This window comes from Asterias amurensis, chromosome 6 (assembly GCF_032118995.1).
Source record: "Asterias amurensis chromosome 6, ASM3211899v1".
Taxonomy (NCBI): domain Eukaryota; kingdom Metazoa; phylum Echinodermata; class Asteroidea; order Forcipulatida; family Asteriidae; genus Asterias; species Asterias amurensis.
Window position 1 is genome coordinate 2,747,761 of NC_092653.1, and position 14,635 is coordinate 2,762,395.

A 14,635-nucleotide genomic window follows, 5' to 3' on the forward strand; every position below is an offset into this window, starting at 1 on the left:
GTCAGGGACGTGGGATATTCCTGTAGGCTCACATAACGGAGATTAGAAGACTTTTAATTGTGTCAGTTAATTATAAAACGTTGACAGGTAGGTGGTAGCCTTAGTTTCCAAATTGTTTTGTGTGTATAGCTACTTTCTAACAGGGCCAAAATTGGAGCAGATATTGACCCAGGGACCAAAATGTTACTTGCACTTATAAAGACGATTCACTCCACATTCCACAAAGAGACTAGACTGAAAAACAGCTATTGTGGTATTACGGGCGTCTTTCCAATCCTTTGTTGAGCCTTTGTAAATGATTATAACTTGAATTGTAATGGTATTTCGTCAACAGAGGGCGCTGCAGGCGTTTGTTGACATTCGTGTCAAAAGTCAGTCAAAGCCCCGGTGGCTTGGTCTACGTCTGGGATGAATGGGGATCGGTTCTACCTCCACAAATCCTGCAGGGGTGTAAGTTTCTGATCTTTTTATTCATGAGGGATAACTTTCCGTATGGCGCCACCACTTTTTCACTCATTTTTACAAAAAGGGATATCTCATTGAGGTAAATTAGATACTATATTATATCATATCGAATGAAAAAGTGGTGGCGCCATACGGAAACTTTTCCGGTGGCGCTTCCAATGGTTTTCAAGTTCTGACTTGAACTTGTTAATTGATGAGGTATTAATGGCGATTTCAGGAAGGTTGTTCCAAAGGTCGTTCCGCTATATCGTCTCCACAAACAATAGGGGAACGAACAAAAAGGGATATCTCATTGAGGTAAATTAGATACTATATTATATCATATCGAATGAAAAAGTGGTGGCGCCATACGGAAACTTTTCCGGTGGCGCTTCCAATGGTTTTCAAGTTCTGACTTGAACTTGTTAATTGATGAGGTATTAATGGCGATTTCAGGAAGGTTGTTCCAAAGGTCGTTCCGCTATATCGTCTCCACAAACAATAGGGGAACGAACCTCCTCATACTGTTTGTCACAGTCACACTCAGTCAAAATTTGTATTATATAAAACTAAAAAGAAAGTACAGCGCACCAGTTACAACACTTGGCACTCTGGGTCTGGTACGGAACCAAGTCAATCATTCCGCTATCGTCTCCACATGGATGGGAAAGGTAGCTGCTTGAACCTTGTAGTAAGTACAGTTCTAGGAGTACCCCTGCCCTACCCTGTCCCCCTCTAGGTACTTAGAGTCTTACGCCACTGAGCTTTAACTTTGGAACTTTGTTGATCAAATTGTTTACACCTAGACATGAGTTAGTCCGTCCTCCGTGAAGAGAAACAATCCACAAGAAAGCATGGAAGATCTCCTCAAGAAAGAACTGGGTCTGAGTTTTGTCAAGAAGAGCGGAAGTTCAGCAGGGGGATGTATAAACAGCGGCCAAGGGTACGAGACGGATCAAGGGAAGATCTTTGTTAAGATGAATGAAAAGAAAGAGGTATTTTTTTATATTTTGTGTGAATGAAACCAAGGATGCCTAATATTAAGTGAACTTAATCACTGAACATGTAGCTCGCTAGCCTGAAGAACTCGTAAAAAAAGATTGCTTGCTATGCGTGCGTTCGAATAGCTTCCCTGTGTCGACCCTGTGGTGCTCACTCGGGTGAGCCCCTGACAAGAGCTAAGCGAACGATCACTCACCAACTCGTGGTGGCGTCTATGTACCTGGGGCCAGCCCTCAAGTGACCCACTCCACAAGCAGGGCACTTGGGGCTGACCCGGGTGAGCCCCTGGAATGACGTCGAAGCTATTCGAACGCACTGGGGGCAGACCGGGGCCGACCCAGGGAAGCTAATCGAACGCACCCTATGTGAACCAGGAACACCAGGGTTAATCTCTACTCTTCCAAGATAGTTGTTCCGGGTTCATTTACATGCATGCACTACGGGACCTGCGGTTTAATGGTGAGGCAGAAATTTATGGTAAAGCATCTTGCTCAAGTCAAGGACACAAGTGCCACGACCGAGACTCAAACCCAGACTCTGATCAGAAAAACACCATAGCTTGAGTCCTGTTCTCTTAATCGCTTGACCACAACATGCAACAATGGGGGAATGAACATCGGGGGATAAAGAATATTGTTTGGTTTTACCCTCTAATACACCGATGTGTGTAAGCTCTGTATACTCAGTACTTTCCAGATTTCTGTGGAAAAAAAATCACAGGCATTTTACTTGTAACATTGTGAATGTTACTGAAGTGGTTGCCGAACCGTTGTTTTTTCTATCCTTGCAGACAAGACGTATGTTCGACGGTGAGCTTGCAAGCTTACAGGCAATCCTAGCTACTTCCACCATTAAAGCCCCGAAGCCCATGAAGGTTCTCCCTCACCCAACATCAGAGGGCGCTATACTAGTCACGGAATACCTAGACATGACAGGGTTGAGTTCTCAGGCTGCAAAGTTGGGTGAGCAACTCGCCAGGTTCGCTCAGCTTTCCTTTAAGACCCTGGACACTATTGGTAAGGTCAAAGACCAGTCTTCCCACTGGGGTATCTCAACATGCATAAAATGAAAAACCTGTGAAAGTTTGAGCTCAATTGGTCGTCAAAGTTGCGAGATAATAGTGGAAGAAAAAACACCCTTGTCACTTGAAGTTGTGTGCTTTCAGATGCTTGATTTCGAGACCTCAAAATCTAATTCTGAGGTCTCGAAATCAAATTTGTGGAAAATTACTTCTTTGTCGAAAACTATGTTTCTTCAGAGGGAGCCATTTCTCACAATGTTTTATACTATCAACAGGCAGCTCTCCATTACTCGTACCAAGTAAGGTTTATTTTTGCTATCAATAAATATATTTTGGAGTACATTACCAATAGTGTCCACTGCCTTTCCAATTGACTAATACAGAATAAGGGAGTGGGGATGCCAATACCAATCCTCTTGATGAAATAATACCATCTGGAAATATAGTCTAAGTAGTTTGGGGTAGCATTTTGAAATCACTCTTAGTTTCTGTCAGGGGCTGTCACATTTGGAGCACCGTAGTTTCAGTTGACCTGTGACCTGTGTGTCTTAAATATAAACGACACTCTCAATTCCCGCACATGACTCTCCCCTGTTATTGGGGGACATGGCTTCTGTTGCCCTGTCATGAAAATGGCAAAATGGCCTTGTCCTTTCAAAGCTGAAAGTGCAGGCCAGCTAGTACATATTGCGAATGTGGCGATCAAAATATGTACATGTACATTAGACAAATATGACAACATCCTTAACAGCAAAATGTAACTAATTCATTGATGATATTTACACGCTTAGGCTGTATTGATAATTGTTTGTTTTTACCCTTAATACACTGATGTGTATTATGTACTGTATACTTGAGTTCAGAGTTCTTTGAAAATAATTCACAGGCAAATCACTCGGGAGGAACTCGGACCCACACCTTTTGCATTGCTAGAGCAGATGTCTTACCATTAAACCACCGAGCTAGCTCGATGGCTAGAGGCTGTATTGTCTGAAAAACAAGAATGGGAAGGAAATTACTCTTCCGAAAAACAGTCTTAGGTATTAAACATTTAAAATATTGCTTGTTAACGGCCACTCCTCTGTTTTTTTGTATAGGATGCATCTGTTCAATGGAGAACTCCTAAGTCGGAAGGGAATGACAGAGCAGCGAGTCGGAGGGGGTTCTGACGAGGGTTACGTCACCCAATTTGGCTTTTCTATCACCACCTGCTGTGGATTCATCCCACAGGACAATGAGTGGAGCAGTGATTGGGTGGTAGGTTCATATCATTACATCAATAATTTGTGAGGCATTCGTAAGGGTTTTTCCCCCTCGCAGTGCCATTTTTTTGCATGTGGCCTGTCGTAGCCGAGCAGTCTATTCCACCGAACTCAAACTCTGGTGATTTTGATCAGCAAATTACATCATATTGTTAGAAATTTAAAACAAACTCCCTCTGCACATCTGTGTGGGCTGTGGGCGCATCCGTCTTTGTATACACACCTATGGAAAAGCTTGAAATTTTATACTGTATGGCCATTTGCACACCAATGCTATAATTCTTTTTTGCTCATGCTAAAGAATCCATAGGTTAAATGCATACTTTCAGCATAATGCGCACTTTTGTTCATGTATTCTGTAACACAAACCATCATTTGCACAATGTGCAAGTTTTAGTTAAAAACTTAAACTGCGGAAACCCACAGAATTTTAGGGAGAAACAAAACCACATGTTTTTTTCAGTTTCCCCGATACTTGCATGTATTCGCTCGTAAAAGGCAGAGAGGGAACCACTAAGACAACCTGATTAAGGATAAACTTAACATGTTTTGATTTTGTTTGTTTACTTGTTCAAGAGCTTCTTCACAAGGTCTCGTCTGAAGCTCCAACTAGACTTGATTGAGACTGAGTATCGGGACCGGGAAGCCAGGGAGTTATGGCCTCAACTGGAGAGGAAGATTCCAGGACTGTTTGAAGGGATTGAAATCCAGCCAGCTTTACTCCATGGTGATTTATGGAGCGGCAATGTGGCACAAACATCAACTGAACCAGGTATTGGTTGGGTATAGACCCTAGTGAATAACCCATTTTTGCTATGAAAAGTCACCTTGTAGGGCAAACCAAACGCGCGTCCAAACGCGTACATCATCGAAGCACGCAGCACGCAACATTCCCCGGTTGGATTTCTACGGCACATGCACACACACATACACACGCACAGATGCCATCTTGTAGGTCAGATATTTGAGCCAAAGACGTCATATTCAATACGGTCTATACTGTTTAGACCCATTACACAATGCGCAGCTCACTTGCACACACATCTCCTGTCAGCCATTTTGGGGGTCAAAACAGGCACAGAAGGCTGGTTCACATGTTAACACACCTCTGAAGGATTGTACACGTATTTTTGCAAATTCGAACAATGAGCGTCCACCCTGTCTGCTGTTTTATGGGAGTCCGATCCTTTTAAGCACGTTTTGACACAGAAAATGGCAGACAGGAGACACGCGCGTATGTGTGTTGCGCGTTGTGCAAGGGGTCTATTGCCTCCTGGAATGGTTGCATTACTGGTAATATAAAGGAGTGTTGTGCTTTGATACAGAGCATTATAATACAGAGCAGAGCCCAATTTCATAGCGTAGCTTAAACACACTGGACACTATTGGTAATTGTCAATGACCAGTCTTCTCACTTGGTGTATCTCAACATATGCGTAAAACAACACACCTGTGAAAATTTGAGCTCAATCGGTCATTGAAGTTGCGAGATATTAAAGAAAAAAAAAAAAAACACTTGTCACACGTTTAGTTGTGTGCTTTCGGATGCTTGATTTCGAGACCTCAAATTCTAAATCTGAGGTCTCAAAATCAAATTTGTGGAAAATTACTTCTTCCTCGAAAACTACATTACTTCAGAGGGGGCCGTTTCTCACAATGTTTTATACTATCAACCTCTCCCCATTACTGATTACCAAGTAAGGTTTTATGCCAATAATTTTTTTGTTTACTGGGTAATTACCCAGTGCCTTTAAGATGAATCGAAGATCTTTGTGAAATCGAACCCTTTTCTATGTTGATACAGAGCAGGGTCCAATGCTTATTAATTAATGGTAAGCAAATTTGCCGTAGTAGGAAAATTTGCTAAGGTGTTACTTCACAGGTAAGCAAGAAAAATAAGGCGGCCATCTTGCACGTTCATCATTCAATTCAATTCAATTAAAAAAACTTTATTCATCCTCAATAGGCAATTACATCAGTCAGACAGCTCCATATAAAAACAATAGTAGCTAGGGCTAGAAATTGATCATATAAACTTATTAAAAAATAAATTGGTTTGTGTTGTGACGTCATTAATTTTTGGGAAGTACGCACCGGAAGTTTAGTGTGCCTGTCCGTATGCTTATGGTTAGTAGTGCTAGGAAATGGAAATTTAACAGTAAGCACATAATCAGCCGTTAAAGGAACACGTTGCCTTGGATCGGTCGAGTTGGTCTTTGAAAAGTGTTTCTAACCGTTCGTTATAAAATGCATATGGTTAGAAAGATGTTTTAAAAGTAGAATACATGTACAATGATCCACACAAATATGCCTCGAAATTGTGTGGTTTTCTTTTACTTTGCGAACTAACACGGTCGGCCATTTATGGGAGTCAAAAATTTGACTTAAAATATCTTTCTAATTATATGCATTTTATAACAAACGGTTGAAAACGGCTGTCAAAGACCAACTCGACCGATCCAAGGCATTGTGTTCCTTTAAGCAGCTCTATGAAATTGCTTTTGGGCCCATGTAACTTACATAATTATAAGCTTTCCCTCTCTTTGCAGTGATATTTGATCCTGCAAGTTTCTTTGGTCATTCAGAGTATGATTTGGCCATAGCCGGTATGTTTGGCGGATTTAACAGGAGTTTCTACACAGCGTACCATAACCTAATACCCAAGGCATCGGGATTCGACAAGAGACAAGAACTCTACAAGCTCTTCCATTATCTCAATCATTGGTAAGCAGAATTAAAGGAACACGTTGCCTTGGATCGGACGAGTTGGTCAAAACAAAAGCGTTTGTAACCGTTTTTTATATAATGCATATGGTTGGAAAGATGTTTTAAAAGTAGAATACAATGATCTATACAAGTTTGCCTCGAAATTGCGTGGTTTTCCTTCTACTGTGCGAACTAACATGTTCGGCCATTTATGGGAGTCAAAATTTTGACCCCCATAAATGGCCGACGTGTTAGTCCACGAGGTAAAGGGAAAACCACGCAATTTTGAGGCATGTTTGTGTGGATCATTGTATTCTACTTTTACAAGATCTTTCCAGCCATATGCATTTTATAAAAAACGGTTGCAAACGCTTTCCAAAGACCAACTCGACCGATCCAAGGCAATGTGTTCCTTTAAGACATAAATTATTCTTATCGATTGATTTATTTAATATTTGTAATATTTTATTGAATATTGCTTGCAGTTATGAGGTTATGAGTCATAGTTATGAGGTATATGCGAGATGTTTTGTTGACAAGCAACTAGCCACTGTTGTCTTTGAGTTTGAATCTAGGTCTGAATTATGAATTTGAGTCTGAGCTTGACGAGTCACTAGGGCTCAGACTCACAAATCTTTTGAGCCAGCTCAGACTCATAAGTCTTCATGTTCATCTTGAGGCGTCTTGAGGTTCAGACTCAAGAGTCTTTGTTCACATACTTACAATTCTTTAGGTTTTGACTCAAGCAAAGTCCATGTCCAAGGGGTACATGGTTTGAAGTGAAGTCACAACGACACAAGTACTGTTTGGGTTTTTCTTTTATGCAAGCATTCTTCTTAAAAAAAAACTAAACCAATGATTTTGTTTGTTCTTTTCTGGTTGGCAGGAACCATTTTGGAACTGGGTACAAAGGATCGTCAATTTCAATAATGCAATCGTTGCTACGATGAAAGTACTGATGGTGACATCATCATCAATTATTTTGCAATGCAGCAATGGGTATAATTTGTGTCTTACTCCCTGAACACAGAGGCTTTGTAACCATACTAATAATAATAACAATAATAACAAATTCTTATATAGCACATTTCACAATAACCGTATCAATGCTCTTTACATTAGTGCCCTGGTCACTGGGCCAATCACATCCCTTTTTAATGTTTCTCAGCTCCCTTGGGAGTATACTGCCCTGAGCTGCCTGTAAGGCGCTTGTGGCTTTTTCATACACAATCAACCTCTACCCTCGCAGGTACCCATTTATCCCTGGGTGAAATGCATTGTTCACTGAGGTAACCAGACTATTTTTTTTTTCAGATTGCACAGGGGCAACCTCCCATTTTACTTGTTAACTTCTTTTTGCCAAGACTGAAATAATTGTGCTTAATTGTACAGGGCCATTTTTCATAATAATAATAATCAAGCTGAAAACGATGCTAAGCAAGAAAAAAAAAAAACGCTGTTTATTAAAGGCACTGGATACTATTGGTAATTACTCAAAATAATTGTTCGCAGAACACCTTACTTGGTGACGACAATTAAGAGCTGTTGATAATCACATTGTGAGAAATGACTCCCTCTGAAGTAACTTGGTTTTTGAGAAAGAGGTTTCTTCTCTCTCAGCAATACTTTAAGTTCGTCTGAAAGTACACAATTTTACAATTTGTTTCTTCATTATTCTCTTCCAACTTGGATGACCAATAAAGGCCAAATATTCACAGGTTTATTACTCTATGCATATATTGGGATACACCAAAACGTGTCCAGTGCCCTTTAAAGCATGCAGCCGTTAATGGTAAGTTTCAGATGCATTATCATTTCTGTTTTGCAAATCTATCCTGCATGCTCTAAACAATTATAAATAGTCCCAAACAAGCCAGAGGGGATGTCGGTGTAAAAAGCTTTTAAAATGTATCGCATTTCCTGAAGTGTGGGGGTAAGTTTAATTGGTTCATCTTTTAACCTAGGGGCAAGTTTTGATCCGTTTTCCCCCAACTCAATTTGTTTAGCTTTGACCATATTTGACCAGCAGTCATTGTGATAAATATACATTGTAGAAGGCCTCATAGGGGATTTAGTCTCCGGTGAACTGAATGTGTGCCCCACACGGTCGAATAAGCTGGGAGACATTGATTCTAAAGAGGGCGCTATCAGTATCAGATGAAATTTCAACGCAGTTCGCCGTATGGCTTCACCTCGCTAGATAACGGGGAGAATTGTGCTATTACACAGATTTGAGAGCTCCAAAATGGGTACAGTGTTGCCCAATTTTGGTCTAGGGGTTGCTGACTTCCAACTTGAAGATATTTGGACGACATTGGGTCCTGAAATAATTGGTCCTATTTGCCGGGAGGTGTATAGCCTTGCTCAAGGCAGTCGAATTATTCACTCCGAAAAAAGACCACCCGTATTCACTGTGCGTAAAACCCACCCGTATTCACTGTGCGTAACATCGCACGACACGATGCCCCCGTACACTATCCGCATGCGGAGGCCGTCAGGCCGACAGCCTTGTAGGATCTGTGTTGAAGCCACTGACCTCATTACTATAATAAGCGAAGAGTTCCCACGGTCAGCTCATTACCATAATGCCCGCGAAAGACGAGACATGTTTACCTCACACACCACCACCACGGACGCATGATAGGGTCCAAAGGTCGTGATAAGGGAAGTGCGTGATTGGACGTCAAAATGAATAATTCATTTGCCTCACATCCTGTGTTGTCTGATAGGTCTGACGAACGATATACATATTCATGAGCTGCATACTAGCATATCCTAGAGCCCCCCCAATTTCGTCCACTATTGGAATTTTTTCAATACAACACATTAAAACGGGAAGATACAGACACGACAAGGCTGTCGGCCTGACGGCCTCCGCATGCGGTTAGTGGTGTACGAGTGCGATGACTTGTGTGAACAGTATTCGTGCGATGTGACAGTATGTATACGGGTGGGTCATTCGGTGTGATCGCGCACACCATGCACAGGGTATACGGCGGGTGGGTTTACAGCTGCGTCTTTTCGGAGCGAATAATGCGACTGCCTTGAGCAAGGCTAGGAGGTGTAGGGACATTTTTTCAAGAATGAAGTTTGGACGATTGGAAAATTACACTGACGTGGTGGGGTGTATTTGTTTGGAGGTAGAAGAATAACTCCCTGGGACTCCCATGTCAAGTTCAGCAGTGACTAAAAGTGCAAGAGTCAATTGATCATTTTCCCTTCACTGTAAAAAGATGTGAGACTTCTAAATTATTTGTGTAGTATTTTGTTTTAATTCAGCATTCTGCACTGAATTTAGTGGGCTGCACCTGTATGGATTGGGAAACGGACTCGCCGGAAATTTGGTCCCAATGAATGGGAAATAAATATGGGTTGGAGGAGGATGATTCAACAGAGGGCGCTGTCAGAAGTAGTTCGTTCACAGTTTGCCATATGGGAGACCGAATCTCCGGGGACAGAATCCCATGCCACACCGGCTCCTACGTAAGCTGACAAACAGGTTTTATAATTGAAATGTTTTGAATGGATGAGCATTTTATATATACACTGGGGTAAAAATGACCATTATGTTTTGAATGGATGAGCATTTTATATATACACTGGGGTGAAAATGACCATTTATAAATCTTGCATGCCCATAGTTATTGTTCTTGCTCTAGGCTTGATATAAACAGCTTTAAAAAAAGTAAGCATCTGCTTCTTGTCAACGGTGAAATATCTTTTTGCAAATCCCTGGAGCTCAGGAAATAAATTGAAGTCGTAAGAGCAGTCTGTGAAACGACATTCTTGTTTACAAAATCTTTATTCTGAATGTTGACTAGATGGCCTGAAGAAAGTGTTGCACTTAACTCTGACATTCAAATATTTTTTGTTTGGATGTAGAAAGTTCACTCAGAGTGAATGGGTAGAAAATAATGGATAATGTTAAATGAACAATTATTAACATTTTTCGTTTTGGTTTCAATTTTTTGTTTGTTTTATTGTCATCTGGTGGATGTTTTTATTATATTGTATCTGTTAAAACATCACTATTCGTGGCCTATGGTCCAAATTGTATAGAATCTTTATACATCAACAAGATTTAATAAAAATCTGCACTGGCCAGCTATTTGCATAAAAAGGAAGACTTTTTCTAAATCTTTCTTTAAAATCTTTTTGTTTGTTCAAGACAGGGAAACCATCCCGAAGACAGAAAAAACGTGATTGGTTTGAATACAAATCAAATTTAAGCTCCCAAATTTTTAGACTGATTATAATTTTTTTTACACCAGCAGTAGCCTACTCGAGGCAGGGTGCACCCCACAAAATAGGAGAAAACAGAGCGTCAAGCTCATTAATATTTTGTAGGCCCTGAAAATATTCTATATTAGACAGATTTGAGAGCCCCCAGAAGGTGTTTCAATGTAAAAATGTTGCCCAGTTGTGACCTGGGGGTTGTTGACTTCCCGCTTGAGGTATTTTGGATGACATAGGCCCTGAAATAAATGGTCCTATTTGCTGAGAGGTGTAGGGACATTTTTCAAGATTGATGCTCGGACGTTTTGAAAATTAGACCTGTGAAGGGGTGTTTTTACTTGGAGGGAGAATAACTCGACGGGCCCAGGGACTCCCCATATAAAATTGAGCAGAGAATAAAAGTTCAAGAGTCAATCAAGTTCAAGTTTTCCCTTTCAAGTGAAAAGCTGTGAGACTTTAAAGTATTTTTCGTGTATTTTTGAATATGTAGCATTTTGCACTGTATGCTATGGGAGATTATTTGGTGGGGTGCACCCTTAAAACACTTATGTCTAGAATTCAATACTGCCCTCAGTGTTCAGTGGCGTTTCAAGGGGAGACGTGAGTGTGTCCAGTTCCCAAAATAATGCTTAGTTAAAAAAAAAATTGTTTTTAATTGCGGGGAATCTTCCTTTAAATTGACAATATCACCATGTTCATGATTAGATAAGCTGTTAAAAAGAAATTGCAATTGCGCCAGTTTTGCGCCCTCAATTTTCCCAGAAATAATCTCATAATAAAAGAAAATCGAGTTGGGCTGTTTTACTTTGAAAGGATCATACTGCCCTCTTGTGAAATATTGCTGCAATGGTTTTTGGATGAACCAGTGAGTGCGGGTGTCTATTGATTTAGCCTGAACATCTGACGTCACACTTCGAGGCACGTGAATAACTGGCATCAAAAACTGGCATGTGGTTTAACCTTTGACCTCATTAATTTCACATAGAGATACGCAGTCAAATTCTATTACGGACAATATCGTGTTTTTTGACTAAAGATTTGGAATGTTAAAAAAAAAAACTAACTAAGTTAGCACATCATAATTGCATCTAATGTGCTGATCCCGTTTGGAATTGCCAAACTAAAAGCTGTAATGGCAGTGGGCTGTTTTTCGCTACATTTCAGTAATTGTATTAGGGAGAAAATAAACCTTCTTAGCAGATGGATTGTATTTTTTTTTTTTTTTTTAAGACTGTGGTGGTGTGAGATGTCTTTCACCTCAGTGACCTGGTTTGACCCCGGTTTGAATCCGGGACTAAGGACCAAGTTCACAGAGTTGCTTATGCACAAAAGGCAGCTAAGCACAATGTGCTCACCAGAATAACCGGGACTGGTTTTATTGAGCCCCGTGAGTCGTGTGATTTTTGTTTTTCAGTCCCTGCATGGGATGTGCATGATTGCGTGGGTTTTCATAGGTCTATTTAAGGCACTGGACACTATTGGTAACTGTCGAAGACCCGTATTATCACTTGGTATATCTCAACATATGCATAAAATAACAAACCTCTGAACATTCGGACGCAATTGGTCATCACAGTTGCGAGATATTATAATGGAAGAAAAAACACCGTTGTTACCCGAAGTTGTGTGCTTTCAAATGCTTCGGGACGTACCTCCAAAACCTAATTCTGAGGTCTCGAAATCAAATTCGTGGAAAATTACTTTCTTCTCGAAAACTACGTTACTTCAGAGGTAGCCGTTTCTCACAATGTTTCATACTATCAAGCTCTCAATTGCTTGTTACAAAGTAAGTTTGTATGCTATCAATTATTTTGAGTAATTACCAAAAGTGTATTATTATATAGTGCCTTTAAAGTGGGCTTTTTCATTCCACATCTTAAACGTACATTGATCTTTCTGGATCCGGCGTCAACATCAGGTCACTCGTGCTATTTCCCTTTTCAGTATTCCTTTGATTTTTTAAAAACATACCAGTAAAAAGTGCTTTCAGTATGAACTTTATACCTCAATCATAATCAGAAAAGCTTTCACACTAAAAATCTAACAAAATTAATGTTTTGTTCATTTCCAGCTGAAGAGCGGAGCATACTGATCGAAACTTTGAGTTGCCAACCACTTCTTTTCAGAAAACTCACTACACAAAAGAGATTACACATGGTGTTAATGCAAACCTCACCTAATTACACTTTCACAATGCTAAGTTTCAAATCCTGACGTTTTAATCCTTTTGCAAAATGCTTTCGAGTTTGCGATTCTAAACCTACCAGGACATTGCCCCCCTACTCTACATTCTCGTGTGTATAATACCAACATCCTAAATGCACCCAGACAGCTCCATCACATTACGGTTAAACTGAATTAAAATGCTCTCCACAAACAAAACAGCTTCACTTTGATGTTTGTGTGAACTAAAATAATTGTACGGTGCAGAGAAGACCAATCGTAGCGTGATTAACGCGAAGCGTTGTGGGCACCTGCGCCTCGCATCACGGCATAGCTGATGAGAGATTGAGAAGGGTTTTTAAAAGTTGCTGAAGAAGCGATTGATTTTTGAGTTGTTTTCTGGTGGAAAGCGGGTTTTGTTTTCTTCGATCAGTGGTGCTGTGGCAGGTATTTCCTTTACTACGCTTGTTTGCGTGCTGACTTTCGGATGCTGAGCCAACACAACCCAAATGAGTTATTGAACAATATAGTCTAGTTCACAGGACACGAACTGTGGAGTGTGGGTTCTAATCCCAGACATGACACCTGTGCCCTTGAGCTAGCTAGCACTTAAAACCATGACGCCCGCGCCTCCTTACGGACTGAAGGTGGTACCACGTTTCAGCCCCAGTGGCTGGTGGCAGTGTGCCCTTGTTGGCAGTTGATTTTGGGTCGATACCACATATCATCATGGTGTAACATCCACCTTGAAATGGCCGTCGGGCCTTGTGGTGTTAGGCGATCTCTCACTAGAACAATTTTTGTAAAAGATCTATCTTTACATTTCGCTGTAAGCGCCAAGGTTTAATGAAAGGTAGAAAGTGCGTTGTTTTTGACCTCCAGTTAACCAAATTAGCACAGTACTGCTAATAATATGTTAAGCTTGACTGTGATTTTACTAATCCTCTTTTAGGAACTATTGTATTTAACATACGTGGGACGTGTCCTTGAAGGGGCAGTAAGTCAAACTTAATCCTGCCAAACAAAGCTTTCTTTTGTTGGTGTGTTACGCTTGAGTGAACTGATCTATGATTGAGTTAACTTTCCGGGAAGGATAAACATTATATGAAACACGGAAATGGGAGATTGTGTTTTGTAATGGTCAGTTGTAGATGTTTTATTCAAATATTATTAGCAAGACTTTCTCCAAAGTTCCTGGAAAGTATTTATCCCTAAGCCAAACCACACCAAGAATTCTGGGCACAGATGTAGTGTAAACAGAAATAAACCCAGTTTTTTACACTTATTTCATAGCCAAGAGTTTGCCTGGTGTTCCTGGCAGTGAGAGCTGCTTGCGCATCAGCAGCAGCTAGTAAACCCATGTAAGGTGCTATCATATTAGTCCCATAAATTCAAAATAGTTCAGAAACCTGCCATGCTGTGTTTGTTCACGCACCTTGTTCATAGTGTGTCTGCTATATAAAACCTTTAATATTAAAATGTAATGTTTTTTATTATTTTTTGCTGACTATGCCCAACTACGGAGAAAAAATTGATTCATATTGCTGTGTTTTTATATCTTTTAATATAACTTTATGAGAAATTTTTATAGTTTGCTGTTGCAAACTGCTTACAAACCAAATCGCCAAAATTTTTGCCTGACGTTTCGACCCTGGCAGAGTCTTTCTCAAAGGCTGAAAAGATCTCTTTTTAATACTCAAGCAAGATAAATGGTCTGACTGAATAGTATGTCGATGACTGAGAATCAGTCAGTTTCACGCGGTTTATTCTATATTTTCGCTGATGCCAGCATTCATAGTGT

General features: G+C 40.4%; 1 protein-coding gene across 2 annotated transcripts; it reads left to right on the plus strand.

The window, feature by feature from the left end:
- Positions 1 to 347: 347 nt before the first annotated feature.
- On the plus strand, positions 348 to 10,569 carry LOC139938876 (ketosamine-3-kinase-like). 2 transcript variants are annotated; one of them, XR_011786220.1, is made up of 8 exons: positions 348 to 450; positions 1,251 to 1,439; positions 2,237 to 2,424; positions 3,565 to 3,724; positions 4,306 to 4,501; positions 6,279 to 6,453; positions 7,322 to 8,785; positions 9,497 to 10,567. XR_011786220.1 is itself a non-coding variant. In XM_071934523.1 (7 exons), exons 2-7 carry the CDS (start codon positions 1,299 to 1,301, stop codon positions 7,383 to 7,385), a joined length of 924 nt encoding a protein of 307 aa, XP_071790624.1. In that variant the 5' UTR covers positions 348 to 450; positions 1,251 to 1,298; the 3' UTR covers positions 7,386 to 10,569. The 2 variants fall into 2 exon arrangements, 1 of the variants encoding a protein (XP_071790624.1); XM_071934523.1 differs by having other exon boundaries at positions 7,322 to 10,569.
- The last annotated feature ends 4,066 nt before the right edge of the window (positions 10,570 to 14,635 follow it).

Excerpts from the sequence above, each read along its gene's own strand:
- LOC139938876 (XM_071934523.1), top strand. The coding sequence starts at position 1,299 with ATGGAAGATCTCCTCAAGAAAGAACTGGGTCTGAGTTTTGTCAAGAAG. Across the intron at positions 4,502-6,278 it reads ACAAACATCAACTGAACCAG|TGATATTTGATCCTGCAAGT; the intron begins GTATTGGTTGGG and ends CTCTCTTTGCAG. Across the intron at positions 6,454-7,321 it reads TTCCATTATCTCAATCATTG|GAACCATTTTGGAACTGGGT; the intron begins GTAAGCAGAATT and ends TCTGGTTGGCAG.